This window comes from Stegodyphus dumicola, chromosome 3, assembly GCF_044657685.1.
Source record: "Stegodyphus dumicola isolate Sdum_Otavi_A_Nest chromosome 3, ASM4465768v1".
NCBI lineage: Eukaryota > Metazoa > Arthropoda > Arachnida > Araneae > Eresidae > Stegodyphus > Stegodyphus dumicola.
The window spans coordinates 36070719-36087146 of record NC_140770.1 but is presented as its reverse complement, the minus strand read 5'-3'; the positions used below and the strand labels follow the sequence as shown (position 1 = coordinate 36087146).

Genomic DNA, 16428 nt, shown 5'->3' with positions numbered 1-16428 from the left:
AATTGTTTTGATTGAAACAGATTAGTTGTTTTGTTTGTAATAAATATAACATTTTTTTTGTTTTGTTTTAATATAGGAAAACTAAAAATATGGTATTCAGTTTTGGTATTGAGGTTCTATGTTAAACGTATTTTCACTGTTTTATTTTACTTGAAATAGATTGCATCCTTATTCAAATAAAAATTATTTCGTGATTAAGTTTGTTAAAAGTCATTCAGTTTGTCGAAAACAATTGCTAGTTTTATATTTCATTTAACGGAAAAATTTTATCCTTTTTCGTTGCATAATCTTTCTTTCAATAAAGTAGGATAAATGCAAAAGATAATCCTTCATTTTTCGTTAAAACTTAAGGACGAGAAAGTTTCACCTATGCAATATGCCGTAAAAGCCATATATATTTGTATATAGATGAAACACGTATCACAGAAGCTTGGAAAATAATGGTACGACACAAGGAACAATACTGAGGAACAACAAGTAACAGTGAAGTACGACACTCCAGATACAAGGCCTCTACTGCGAGCTATTAGACTAAGATGTTGCATAGCCAAATATTCCTCATATTTCTCATGCGACGAAAGAAACAAATGGTCATTAGTAAGAGATGTTGTCGCCATGGACTACGAAAGGGACTGTGCAATCTGCTCCCATGGGTGCATAAAGCTGTCGATGAGTTTTTGCAGTACACTTTTTGATTAACCTGTCTATTACCTTGATCAACAGGAGATTAGTTGGTGGATTTGGACATCTAGAAAGTCTCTTCCCAAAGCCACCTACATGTGTACAATTCAATTTAATTCAGAAGAATATACGGTTAGCTATATTTGCTAAATATTTTCACCTTTCAATAGCTCTACACAGCTGCTGTACGATAAGGTAGTATAACTGTTAGTGAACCGTCTTTTCAGGACCAACAGAATCTCCGAAAATATACACATAGCCAAGGCAGCATCGGTGCAGTATCGCTCATCGGCGATTGTTCCATTTCCCAGCATCTAGAACTTGTGCATGCATATGTTTCAATGCATAAAAAAATTTCATCCAACAAAGCTGACATTTCAAGAGATGTTTTCAGAGCGACTTCAAGTTCCAGTTGCGCCAGCTGAACTGACGTTCAAATCGTCTGGTTATGTCAAATTTGTCCTTGTCTCAAAAGAGCACCTTTCACCACTGCTTCGTTGCCCAATTCTGGTGTTCTCAGAACCACTCCAAATGCTATCTTGACAGAACGAAGTGATAAATAGTGTTAGTCATTGGTTAATAAGATTAATTTTGTGTAGTCACCATGAATGAATCCTTCTTTGATGCCCTTGAGTGAGCGTGATACATTCAGCTCATTTGTGCCCGTACGTTCGGCGTCGCATTTTATGTGACGAAGTGCAGCATTACATCGTTGAAAGTGAATTTGTCGCTACTTACACGTCTTGTTGAATTCCACAATTATTTTTTGTGTTCCTGAATATGGCTAAGGGTTGAGGCAACTAGTCATACTTTCTTTACATTTTTTAATGAGATTTCCTGCCTTGAATGCCATTTTGTATTTTCTGTAATTTCGCTTTCTTTAGTTATTATTGCATATCAAAATAGATTTTACATGGACTCAGTGTGTGAGTCTGAGGGCTTGTGAATAAAATAACCAAGACATTTGTTTTGACAAAGTAAGCAACAAAACAATCTGCAATAAATGATTTCAATTGTTGGATTTACGCTCTGATCGTCAAGAAAGACCCTAAAGCTGCATTCAGAGTAATGTTGCAAAACTATTTTCCAAAACTCTTCTTGCGTGTTTTTAATAATTCGTTTTACGCAGTTAATTACTTATATACCTCAAATCAATCGACTTGTTATAAATAATATCAAAGAATACTTTTCTAATTTAAAATCTGTGTGTATTGCTGTGAAAACTGGAGATCAATGAAAGAGATATTACACCTAATGCTCAATTTTTAAGAATGGAGGATATTTTCAAGGTTTACTTGACTCCTTTACATCAAGCTGCATGTTGGCGTTTATAAAGTTCTATTTGAACGCCTGAAGTTGAATTTCGCACTCTCATCCTTAAAGTTTACATAATAAAATGCATGTCTGACTTATATGGTGGTGGTGTAATTTCGATTACCGAAACATGATTTTATCTTAATTTTATCAAATTTAAATCTGACGATCGCGAAAGCCAGTTAAATTTCGAAAATCGTGAAACTGTACGATTGCCAGAAATTTTCCTCAACAGACGAGTTGCTTGTAGCTAAAAATGCTGATATAATTCTGTAAATTGTTGAAGAATAGATGCGTTCATAACATTAAATAATTTTCAATATTCTTGTTACGTCAGATTAACAGAGAATGGATTTTAATAAAAAACTGAAAAATTTTCGTTTTCCTTTGTCGCGAAGTTTCGTATCATAAAATCTCCAAGCATTAGCCGTGCAGCCTTTAAAAATGAGTTACGAGGAAAAAAACTGATTTATTACTTAATTATTGTTATTTACTATTTAAATCACAATGTTTTCTATGAGCGATCTTCTAACAAATCATTTCTGCTTTTATTGTATGCTAGTATTTATCATGGATTTTGTGTGTTATTTGGTACCATTTAATATATTCTTTAGCTTGGGAATGGTCACAAATAATTCTAACCTAACGTTTGCTTTTGAAAGTCTCGCAGTAACTTTTTGCTTCGGGATAAGAAAGAAAATTTGCATTAAATATATAGAAAACCAAATCCGAAATTTATATTAAGCAATTACAGAATATAATGTTTGCTATATTTTTGTCCAGAATTTATTGAGAATATATTTCTTTATTACAGCTTTGCCTTTGAATATGATGATAAAGGGGACTGTCATGTATAAAGTGCGTTCTGCCAGTAAATGGTATAAGCGAAAGTATAAAGTAGACATTGACAACATGAAACTGTCCTACTCTCCTTCGACAAAACAGTTCTGGACATCAACGATTGCAAGAGGTATTTTTTTTTCAATCAACTATACCTTTTACAAATTCATTTTGTTAATGTGTGTAGTATCTTCGTGTTTTTTTAAATATGTAGTAAAGAAAATATTTTGGAGACAAAAGTGTATATTCATTCAGTTACATAGTTTAAATGTTTTGAATGAAATTCAGTTTAATGAATCTTTTGAAAATTCTTGAAGAGGAAAAATATGACTTTAAAATCTGGTTTGCAACCAGTTTTACAAGCTATAAAAAGAACCATTTTACTTCCTTGTACGAAGTAAAAAGGAAGTATTGTAATCGCGAAGTTTCAGGCAGCATATTTCAACGAAAATATCCCATTTTGACCTCTTTCAAATGCAATTTAACGATGTATTTCCGTGATATCTGTATGTAAGGACAGAATAAAACACTCTTTTCCTCCAAAAAAATCATAAACTGCTTTAAAATACGTACGTATCTCGCATAACTCAAAAACGAGTAGCTTCAGAACGTTGAAATTTTGTATATAGGACTGTTATAACATGTAGATGTGCACCTCGTATTTTGGTTGCAATCGGCCGCACCAAACGTATATAAATATATTTATATATATATCCACTCTGTTACCCGGCTCAGTGATCTCACTTTCTTTACTCTTATATGTTTGTAAATTGTACATTTTTTTGCTTTAAAAATGATTGAATTATGTTGTTCTTATCTTCCGGTTAAGGTTTTTAAGCCTTTAGTAAATCTGTATGCAATATTTTTAGAATTATCAACAATTTTAAAATTGTTTAAGTGCCACTAAGCCTAATAATGTTTTTGATGGCGGCCATTGCTCTTGTTTACATTTGAAACAGCAGGACAGCGGATTTGTTGCCAATATAGAGAAACTTAGCTTCGCAACAACAAAGATAAGACCTTCATTTATTATTTAAATCATGCTTAATCCTTTCTGGAATTTTTTCGAGGAAATAAGTGTTTAAGATTTACTTTGTAATTTTTAATATAGATATTTTGAGTTTTTATGTATTTTTGCCTTGTCGCGAAGTGAAAACTGAATTAATTGAATGAGAAATACTCAATCGTCTGTGAAAAACTGTTTCTTTTTTGTTTTGTTTGCTTAATTTCTTTCATACATCGTTCTAGCTTTATTATAGTATTTGAATAGAACATGTGGCAACGATTAGATAATTCTTTAAATGATATAAATTTTGTGCATTCTGAGTTATAATATGAACGAAATATAATACTGTTAAGTAAACCTAGCGCCAGAGTGTCGCTATGGTAAACAAAGTGAATTTTTAAGAATGCATTTATTCTATTGTTGTTTATGCGCTGTCGGCGAAGTAAGTTTAATTCAATCTAATAAGTTTAAATGAAATGCAAGAAAAAATGCGTATAATTTAATATTCCGTACAAGGAAGTCATGTGGTGTACACATAAGATTTTTTAAAATAAGATTTCAGAATTTTCAGTTTAAGCGATATTTTTAAAAATTTAAAAAATCTGAGAGAAAACACATTTGTTGAATTCAAAGGAATCACATTTATTTAATAAACTAGGCTTATCGCCAACTGTACGCGGGCAATTAACTGTATACAGCAATCGTACACAAAAGAAAAGCAACTGTAGAAAGGAGTACAATTGCGTAAAGTAAGTGTACATAGGAGAAGGTTTAAACAAATCTTTTTATTCAAACTTCAAACTTGACAATTTGGACAGTTCGTTCTTACAAAACAATCTTTGTATTTGCGAGATTAAGCTAACAGAAAATATAAAGTAAAGCAAAAAGTAATTTAGTGTCAGAAGTTCACAAAGCGAAGTTCTAACAAACTTTCGCTGAGACATCTCTAATCGTGAGAGCAAACTCGGCTAGCAGAAGTCTAAAGCACGTTTCATAGCTGGGCAAGCAAATATTACGAAGGTCAACGTCGCTGACAAAATTTTCCCTTCCTTTCAAGAACTCTGTTCTTAAGTAAGAGTAACTAATTTGTATCCTGGTAGGAACTAAGAAAGTAGAAGTGATAGTACAGATAAAAATAATAAGATAATGGATTAATTAACATAAACTTTACAAATTTAGCTCTCCATTAAAATAATTATAGTTCTTCCAGAAATTAGCTTTCAGTTATTTAAAGTTTCGTTTCCACTTGATTCTAAACATTCGTTTATAATATACACAATGCATCTGAGAAGTTTCGCGACTAAATTTTTTGCTTTTCTCAGCTTGGCAAAAACTGTTACCAATGTATCTCTGCTTACTTTCTGCAAAATAGTCTGGTTTTGGAAGAAATTTAAGTACAATTATTTGTAATTGATCTGTACCTTTACAGATTCAGAGACAGAAAAACAATTAAGTTTTCTTCGCACATTCAGGTAATTATCTCTGCGGTGTGTGTGCCCCCCAAAATGTAACTATTCTTAATCATAATCTTATTTGGCAGGCTGGACATGTGCTAGTTAAATCCCAACATAAAAATCTCTCTTTGAGATTATTTCAGGATTCTAGGAGGCTTAATGAAGGAATGAAAGAGTGCTCCAACAGCTAATTTCTACGAAAGCTCTTCATAACAAAAAGTATCGGAAATAATTCATTTAAAATAATCAAGCTGAAAAAATTGCAAACTTTCTTCCGAAGCTGTTATGATTTTTGTTGACATCGTTCGTTAAGCTATACAGATTTGTTTTATCTCTTATAAGCAAACTCGTTTTTAATGGATAAAGTATTTCTTAACCGGAAATGAACTAGGCTTAAGCGATTCTTGTTTAAGAGAAATAAACCAAGTTATGGCAGGTGATCCACTTCAGTTTGTAGAGACATTAAGTATTTTGTTGGAAGCAGACAAGATGAAAAACAGCAAACGCCTTCGCCGGGAATCGAACCACGGACATCTGGAATACCGGCCCAGCGTGCAGAACCACTACACCACGAAGGACGCTAGGAAAGTGGGAGAAATACATTATAAGTTAATGAGAAATATGTAAATCAAGCTAAAGATCTGGTGCACTGCGATTTTCACTAGTTTATTAATAAATTATTTCTTATATGATACTGATCCTGCCAAGGAGTTTTAAAAAATCATTTTTGCTTGTGGCAGGTCACTTCTCGAGTCTTTTAAAAAAGGTTTAATTTTTTTCAATAATTAGAACGTTTTAAAGTTACCTAAGAAATGTTTCTTATATCAAGTCCACCTTGTCAAGTCCCTTGTCCACCTTGTTAAGTCCACCTTAAAACATATTATAGGTGATAAAATATGAATATACGCTTTTGATACAGATGTAGCGTTATGACATACTGAAGCAAGATGGAAAACAAAATGTCAAAATGGTCAAAAGTCAAGTTATTATTGTATGTGTTTTTCAACTGCTGTAGTGTTTTGCATCACGAATTTCTGAAAAGTAATCAAATTGCTGTCAAAAAGTATCATTTGTGAGTTTTATAACATTTTTGAGAAAAATTTGTATGTATTAAATTGTGGCGTGATAGCTCCTGAATTTGACACCATGACAATACACCTGCTCACAAGCTCTTGTTGCTCGTGGTTTTGTAGCATAGACTAAATAAGCGTTTTAGCGGTTTTCTGCATGTGTAACATGCATAAGAAACAATTTCTCTTAGAAAATTCTCCACGAAGGCATCTTCCCTTAAGCAGATAGCCCTAGTGCACTTTGCCGTAATCAACTAAACCAAACCAAATCAACCTTAGAAATTCTCTACGAATGCATCTCTCCACACAGGCAGAATTGCTTTGGCATATTCAAAACCTGTAGACTAGTGTTCACTCTTCAAGGATGATAACATTCATACGTTTTTTAGAGTTTTGTGATGCGGTCCTATCAGCGGCCGAGTTGTACGAACACTGAAAACTAGAAATTTGCCCATACGCTCGATACTAAGCGAACAGGCTGGCTGTATGGTTGGCTTTCCCGGTGTGTACGATCCAATTTCTCTCAAAAAGCCCTCTACAAAAAGATCCCTCTCCTTAACTGCTTTGCCATATTCAAATACTCTTTTTTTCGGTGGTCTGGTAATTGAAATAAAAAAGTCGCAGTTTGTTTGAAAGCAAGATTCACTATGTTTATGGCGGCGATTAACGCCTAAACCTAAACATAATTAAGATCGTACGCTTGGACAACTGCGTACAGTGATCGCTTACTAGACAATAGGAACATATGTTTACTGCCTCTGCTTACAAAGCCTGGGTCCAATTTCTCTGGTTTGAGAAGATGTTCCTAGCCGGTAAGCTTTGGAGAACCCCAAAAGAGAGCTGTGCTTTGAACCTCAATCACTACATCTGTTCCCTGACCTTTAAAAATTTGCATTGTAAATGTTGAAAATGGAAGTATACAAATATGGAACAAAAATCGTTTAAAATGGGTTATATTTATAAACGTGCTGTCTCTTTTATTCTACTTGCATCTCATACCCCGAATTGTAGCAAGTATACGTTAACGTGCCTAGCTTTCATTTCTAGAGGCTAGATTTATAGTGAAAAGATAGGAAAAAAGAAGAAGTCATAATTAATAGTTATTAACTATATATATAAAGTATTTTTTCCCTCCTTCCCGCGTGTCTTCGTGGTGTAACTGGAAAAATACTCGACGCGTATTCGAGAGGTCCAGAGTTCAAGCCCGGAGAGAGCACTGCACATTTTTGACGTCTTCTGTTAAAAAAAAAAAAAAAAAAAAACCTAATGACTGTACAACTAAAGATAATATTATTATATTAATATTAAAAAGTCATAATTAATATTTATTAACTAAAGATGATATTATTTTTACTAAATAAATGATATAATATTAAAATGGTTGTATAATGTGTTAAACTGATATTCATTTTTATTATTATTTCATTCTTAAGCATCTTTTTCCACATAGTTTATTCGTGAAATGAAAAAATCCAATATCGAAAAAAAAAATGGTTAAAGTATTTATTTTAAAAATATATTATTTATTTAAGTCTGAAGATTTAAATAGCTATGTTTTCAATATTCTATAGAAAATTTAATAACCATTAAAGTTGATCTGCAGATGTGATATAAATATCCCTGAAACATTTCTAGAATGAACTAAGAAGTGTTATGAGCTCTTACTATTGTCGTGAATATAAAACACATTAATGAATATAAAATACTAATATGTAAAATTTCATATTAATACTTCTGAAAGTAAATTAACTAACAAAATAGTAAACATATATTGACGACAAGTTTTGTTTTTTCATAACAATATTGTTACAAGATTTTAAGTGTATAATATGATTATTTGTGTATATACTAATTATAAATTACAGATAACGTTTTATCAAAATTTCCTACTTTAAAACATCTGCAATTATGCATTTCTACATAAAAAGTCACTTCCTTTCAAAATAGAATATAATACCAATACACGTGTATACGTCCTAATATGCATAACCGTTAACACTCTTTTCAGGATAATTTTTTATTCATATTTTTAAATTTACATGTCGCGTGTATAGTAAATTTCATGCAGTAAAATTGTAAATTTCATGTCAATATGAGTAAATATTACATATTATCTAAGAAAAAATCAGTTGCAAACTTTCTGATCCCATACATCCCGTTCTGACGGTATGAGTTTATATTAAGTCTCAGATCTTAAGCTTGAGCTCATAGAAAAAGATTTTAGTTTTTCAAAAAATGACTTTTTTGGGGGGGGGAATTCAGATATTTATTTATAATTTAATTATTTACATTTAAATCTTCACGTATTTGAAAGGAAAATATTTTATTGGAGCACTTCAGATGAAAGGAAATTTTGAGGCATCTACTAGAAAACTTGAGTTGGAAATACTTGCAAAGAGAAAATTATAAAATTACCTTACAAGGTAAATCTTCAAAACAGTCTCTTATTATCCACGCTCATACACACGCGTGAACGAAAAAAAAAGGATTTCAAGTTTTTTCGCCTTTCCTGTGTAGATTCCTTCTTTTCTTATTTTTCATTGTTGTATGGTTTTCTTTGTTTATTTTCTCTGAGACGTATCTTCATGAAAGTTTCTTCCACTTCCTCTGTATTTTTTTTATTTATATATATATTTTTAATGTAGCTTCCGATTTGGTAGCAGTAACTTGCAGCAACATAAAAATTTATCTCAGACAGAGACTAATACTGTTTTTCTGCTTTTGAATTTATAGCTTCCAAGTGCATACCCGTCTCTCCTCATGACTCAAACATAGGTGAGTTATATTTTTATAATGATATTGAAGTAAAATTCAAAAATTAATGATGCGTTTTGATCATTTTATGCCTGAAACAAAGATAACAATAGTAATATGATAAAACTGTCAACATAAAGTTTGTAACTGTAAATTAGAAACAAAATACATGCAATTATATTGAATCAAATGGCAAAGTGAAAGATTCAGACATGTTAAATTCTTTTTAATAATTAATAAAAAACACTTAACTGAAACTTAAAGGGAATTTTTATTTTCTTATTTTTAATTTATGTAGAGTAGACAATATTTAAATATATTTATATGCTAATTTTTATTTGAAAGTGAAATTTCAATAACATAATATCAATAACTTTTTTCCACGTCATTAACGAATACGCTCTTATTTCGTGAGGTCTGCAAACCAATAACGAATACCTTCATCTAAAATTCGAAGGAAATAAGGAAAAATGTATCAGTTTTAAGCAAAGCATTATTTCCCTACTTCATATGAAGATAAGGTTTGAGAAATACCGGCTTAAGGTCTCACTGAAACGCTGAATTTCTCACGAAGTATGTATAGGACTACTAGTCTCTCGTAATAATTACGTATTTGAAACGTATTTGAAAGAACAAGAAGCATCTGTAATTTCCTGTTTGAGATGAAGGCCCATGACGGGGATGCATAGTTACTAATTGGGCAAGTGATAGCTAAGAAAATATGACATGTTTTTCTTGAAATTTATTTGTGAGTTGTTAAAACGTTTATTGTTAATTTATTAAATTATTTATTTTATTACTTATTTATTGTTATTATTATTAAACCAAAAGGTACGTTAGTCCCGAATGTGATGTTAGACTCGAAAAGCATTTGTATTGTATCACTTTTCAAATTGTTGCCACAAAATGTTAAAGAAATGAAATGAAGAAGAATCTGCATGAATGTATATGTTTCTCGCATTTCTAGACAGCAACGGCACTTAGATCCATTAAATATTGAGTAACGTAGACCTCCACCCGAGCAGGGGACTTAGAAGCTAGAATTTTGAATTTGTTTCATTATCTATTTCATATTTTGTAAAACTTAAAAAAAAATTTTATTAACAAATTCAACGATCTGAAAACGAGCAGTGGCAACCCTGTGCGGAATACCAGCGTGCGTGACTGTCTGTCGGAAATTCTAAAGATACGCTGTTTATAAATGTTTTGTGATTTCGCCTTTGAAACGAATTTCTTTGGCGTAAGCGCCAAGAAAGGGATATTTAATAGATAAAATAAATACAAAATGTTATTTGATAATTAACTAAGCAATTTTTATAGAAGTAACCTCATGCAGTTATTTATCTTGCTTTTTCTAAATATATTTGGGCTGTATTTTTCATGAAAAATTATGAGTAACACTTTATAAAAAATATTAATTTATTAATGACCTTTTTTACTTAACCATGTAAATTAAAACTTCTATTAAGTGCTATAAGTTACTTTCATTTTCAATTTTGAAATGCTTAAGTTTCTTACTTTTTCAACAAAAATTTATTAGTTCATTCAAAAATTTGAAATAGAAAAGCAAACATATCCCTCTTTCCATCTTGCGCTCCCAAATCATTTTGAAAAAATGCATTTACAGCTTTTAAAACCTGAAAAACGCATGTTTCGTCATGCCATGATTTGTAGGTACTTTATTTTTTACCACGATATTTTCGACGAAGATGTTTTTAAACTGCGAAGTTTTTGATATGCTTTATTTTCGATGGCAACATTTGTACCACGATGTTTTCTCATTGCTCTCTTTTCTGTCACAATGTTTTGTACCACGATGTTTTCGCCTTGCGTTGTTTTCTCTGCGATGTTTTGGTCTGCAATGTTTTTGCCGCGATTTTTTCGACGGATACCTGCAGCTTCTAGTTCAGTAGTTTTATAAGCTTTTCCACAATCCGAAGTAGCTGTAGATTCATTGCCAATATTTTCGTTGATTGCTTTCATTAAAGTAGCTGCACTTCTATCTGTAAACTCTTGTATTGAAACTTTCATCAGGCTCTCTGCACAGTCCACCGAATAACCACTGCTGACGATCCGTTACGTTTCTACACTTCCTAAAAAATTTTTCGTCAATTTCTACTATTTGTTTAGCCTTCCGGTTTTAACAGAAGCTCTGTTCACAACGCTATGAGTGTAAACTTCTCGCAGGTAATTATTCAAATCTAACACTGTTCAGTTGGTTATTTCGAACGGTTCTCTTCCTCATTCAGGTAATGTTAATTCTCTCGGCCAGTTGTAAATGGAGCTGAATCGTAGTGCAGTCACAAATGTAATTTTAACCGTGTTTCTTTCGAATGGATATTTTTACGTTCTACGAGTTCGTGGATTTGGAGTAATTGGCAATAACACCTGATGAAGAATCAAAACACAATTTATTCGTCAGTATTATACAGGAGAATTCCAGAGAGACGTTTACAATCGTCAAAAAACTGCGATAAACAAGCTGAAACAATCAGGAACACAGACATCAGACAGCAATGGTGAAGACAGCTTCACAGCAAAGCACTAAAGTACAGCTCCCGACTTGGTTCGGTCGCTCTCAAGTTAGTTTCTGAACTCAAAACACTACTACTGAACTCAACATGCTCTTCTATTACGAGTACAGGCAAGGGTATGTGACATTTTCGACTGCTAAGTAGCCACTTAATTCGAGATGCCTCGAGGGAACTGCAAAAATAATATCTAATATTCAAACATTATGCTACGTATGCTCAAAGAGCTAGGGTTCGTCTATAAATTGAGAAATTTGGGTTCAGTTTTGTTACTCCCAATTGATACTATGAAATCTAAAGGTATCCAGAATTATCATACATTCCAAATAATTTCCCATGGTGTCCAAATAATTTCCCAAACCTTTTCATTCAAAAGATACAGAGCTTAAAAGAAATTTTACAATTGTTGAAAACTATGAGGTGGCAAAAACTTATCGAAACGGTTTCTGTAGCTAACATAATTCATATGAATAACCTATTACTTTTCTTTTATTTCTGCTTTAGTATAATGTCTCGTGATATGCTGTTAATAAAAATATCTTTCACGATCTAAAAATTCTTTATAATTTTTCATGATTTACGAATATTTTTTCAAACCATTTCTTGTAAACTTACCTTAATAAAACTTTTTTCCTGCAACTAGACACTATTCATTTTAAGGCAGCACCTGGTTTTTAAAGTTACTTTTGTTGTAGCTATTTCACAGTATTTCATACTTTGGACTCCTCTGTTTAGCTTTGACTCCTACAGGACGCTGATATTTTATCAACACTTCCAAGTAATACCGTTTTGACGAGAATGATTTATAAATACATATTACCATTCATTACCTTTATTTCTTTCATAATTAAGACTGAAAAACTGTTTTTAAATTAATATCTAATGCGGTGTATTTTAGCAGATATTTCGCATAGTTGTTGTATAATTAAAATTATTATTCTAAGTTTTAGTCCATAATTTCATTTTCAATTCTTACATGTTACATCAACTCCCTTTTGGTGCATCTTGGGCGCAAGCATCTAAATGATATATAGCGTTGACATGCACTGGCCGTGGTGGTCTGTATTAGTTGAAGAAGACTGACCTAGTTGAGCTGTAATATTGATGGTTCCTCTGTTAAATTTAGTGGGCTTCAACAATTTTTCTGGTTATTTTCTTCCAAAATTTAGGAAGATAGTGAGCGGAACACTTGTTCTAAGCGAATGACAGCTTAAGTTCAGAAAGAGAAAGATAAACTCACGAAGGGTTAATTACCCTTTATTGCTCAAAATAAAGATATACAAACGGCCCCTTTATCAGGGCAATCAAATCCTCAAGCAAAGCCTCCACTTGGGCTTAAACTCAAAAGTGTAAGAAATACGAACTTAACTAATGACTAACTAAGATTTAGCCGAAGCTAACACAAGTCTGAACTAATTGGCCCCTAAATATCGAACTATCTAGCAAAGCTATCAAGGGCACGTAATACTGCCCGACCGTAGTAACAGCTTACAGAGACGTAGCCAAAAGGCAAACTCGCACTATTCAGAAATTCTGATTCTCTCTCCCGAAGTCAGTGGAACTTCGGCTCCTTCTCATTTGCATTAAACGCGGTTCTAAAAATTCCTTCTGGTAAGGATTTTGAAGCTGAATTTAGGTGAGATAGGAAAAGAGCTTTAACTTAAAAATAGCTGTTATAAACACAGGAAAAACCTTATACAGCTCTTGGTAGAGGTTAAAAGAATTATCTCTATATTTAAAGTAATAGAAACTTGAGAAGGAGGATAAAGATCCTTTTATTTAAAACTAAGAACAAAACGGCACATCTAGTACTTACAAGCTCAACCAGCACGTGCGGCTAGTTAACGTAAAATAACCCTAAGTTCAAAAGTAAATTTAAATAAGCTAGTAGACAAAGGCAACGCAAATCAATTTAAAATGAAGTTGGATTATTTATATAAACGGCATGCAGATTCAGTAACGGTAAATATAATGCAAGACCGAAGATTGCAAATCTTATCTGATATAGTAACCTAAATAACTGGTTAATTAACATAAAGAAACCTTAGAAAGTTTATTAGCTGAGTATAAAGATGGGTGAAACAACTGACCAAGACGGCGAAATTGTTATGATTAATGTATGGAGAAAAGAGAAAAATTTCATGATCCACTTAATCAAAAAATTAAATCAGATCTTTGTTCTATAATGCTGAGCTCTTCCTTTGTTTCTGATGACAACAACGGTTGTAAAGTCATTAGATTTATTTCGGAGCTGGAAATATGAAAATTCAGGGTGCTTTCCCCGGGATTGGAAATCGGAAATTCTTGAGTGCTAGATGGACGTGCTTCCAATTACGCCTCGAAGGCAAGTGGTAAGAGAGGAATAAACTCTTTATATTCTTCCCCACTTAGAGGACGGATCGGAAAGAAAGATCTCATTCACCAAAACAAGGTGGGGGCAAATTATGCATCACATTTTAATCGTGTGCAACTGTAGGGAAGAAGAAAATTCCTTACACAGCTGACATCGAAGATTTGAGTACTCTTTCCAATGATGAGGGTATGATGAGGCCGTTGCTGCTAGAGTCAAGAGATTTTACTATCAGATCTATCCATACATATTTATAAACTATAACACTTTTCATACTTTTTTCAGTACAAGGAAGCTTAGACGTTGCGATTCCTCCAAGAGTTTAAGCTTTTTCCTTATTCCCCCCTCTTCATTGCTGCATTTTAACGAAATGAGAGCAAAGCATAAACGAAGTAGTAAGGTAGAACCTTTGAGGAACCTGGCCTATTAAATTAACCTCGCCTTATGCTGTCCAAAAGTAAAAGGTTTTGATAAAAATGCCTATTACTAGAAAGAACATAAATTGAAAATTTTTCAAAAACTAATTTCTATCAACGTTCAATCTGGTTCTTTGTTCTGATCCGGCTTTATATAGATTACATGACATAAAAAAGCTTTTCATACTAAAAAAGAACATTTTTGTTTTAAAAATGAAATTTCTCTAGCATTTGGTTTAATATTATTCGGTAACTTAAAGAAGATGACGCTTATACGAAACATAGTTCAAGCTACGTTAGGAATACTCTTTGTAATTACATATATATTACGAAATTGTTGGGGAACAAGGCAATATTTTCAAGACCCTTTTTTTTCCTAGAGCGTATTATTTTTTCTTAGACATCACAAAATTTCGAAATGCATTCATTTAGAATTGACTCACCGAACAAAGCAAGCAAACAAGTACTGAAGCTTTTCTGTTATATATGGATGAAAAGCTTAATTCCTGAGGCTTCGTTCTTATATACGGAGAAATGTTTCATTTTTGCAATGGAGAAAGCCGAAAGTCGTTCTTCCTTTGAAAGAAAGCAAGGGGTTCATGTTTCATTTCCAATTATGGATAAGTCTTCTTGCTAGTGTTTTTTTAAAATTTATGGATAAATAAATATTAAAATGACAACGCATTTTTTCCTTGCTGCTAGTAAACGGAGCTTCCAGAAGAACCAGTCTACAATAAACAAGTTGAAAAAATATTTCCTATCCAAGAGATCTAATTCTATTAGTCGTTCACGCAAATTTTAAATTTGTGTATGATTCAATTTGGAGAGGTACTTTTTTTTCCGAAGCTTTCGATAATTGGTAATTTAAATAATCTACTATTTGTATGCTATTCAAAGTAGAATTTAATACGATCCTATGTTGAATTAATAGCCTAATATTAGCTTCATGCTTAATTAATGGCATGCCTACTGATAATTTATTTTTCTGAAAAGAAGTTTTTTAACGAAATAAAACTGTTGAAGTGAAATTAAATACAGCCTGTAAGGAGTTATTGATTTCGTGTGGGGAGAATAATGACTCTAAATCAATACAAGACAGTTATTATTGCCTATCGGAGAGTCGATGGAGCATTTTATAAAAGTCTCATTTTTGCAAAACATTGTTACATACACTTATTTAGTTGAAGTATTGGTAATTAAAATTCATAGAAGATTTATACTGATTATGTTATGGAAATATTATTTAAACGAATGGTTGAGCTGATAGTTTGGTTTTGAAATTATATTTGTCATTCATTAAAGAACGTATTTAAATCATTTATTTAATCAGTAATAACTATACCTGAGGCTTTGTTTAATAAATTAGATATATTTGCATTAGATATATTCAGACTCTGAAAGTTGCTACGGCAGTGGCAAAATACATTCAAATTATTATTTAATTAAAAAAATATCAAATCGATCCACTTTACTGAGAAAAGGGTAAATGTATGTTATGTGAAACTACTAAGAGTTAATGACTCCTTTTAGGAACATTACCAGTTTCATTCAAAAAGTTTATAAAGACAATGTACCAGTTTTCTTGAGAGATTTTGATACTAGGGAACAGAGTGGTCTACATAACAAAGTTCAAGGCATTTAAAAACACGGAGATTTTTAAGACCTTAAAATTACAAATTTATTAAATTCTTTTAGAAACTTAAAGGTATTCACATAATTTTAAGGATGTAAATTAATCTACACTTTTTTTTTGTAAAGGAGCTTTGAAAAATGTTTATTCTGAAAACTCAAAAGCTTTAGCTACTACTTATTCTGAATAACCGAGGAATTAATGCATACACAAACTTTTGCCTTGAGTGTAATAAATACTGGATATTAAGAGTTAAACGACTTTTCTCTAATTCCCTAACTGCAATATAAAAAATAATGTCAAATTTTCTTATATTATAAGCATAAAATATTCTATAGTTAAACAGGATATTATAAGTATTATTAATCAGATGTAGTTTAAC

The 16428-nt window shown here is 32.0% G+C and overlaps 1 protein-coding gene across 1 annotated transcript in view; it reads left to right on the top strand.

Annotated features, from left to right (window-relative positions):
* The window catches only part of LOC118179919 (1-phosphatidylinositol 4,5-bisphosphate phosphodiesterase zeta-1-like), a 100402-nt gene that overhangs the window by 25403 nt on the left and 58571 nt on the right, over nucleotides 1-16428 (top strand). The window contains exons 2-3 of the mRNA XM_085812761.1: nucleotides 2810-2965; nucleotides 9099-9140. Coding sequence (XP_085668887.1) covers nucleotides 2810-2965; nucleotides 9099-9140 — 198 coding nt within the window. The remainder of the gene's footprint in view (nucleotides 1-2809; nucleotides 2966-9098; nucleotides 9141-16428) is intronic.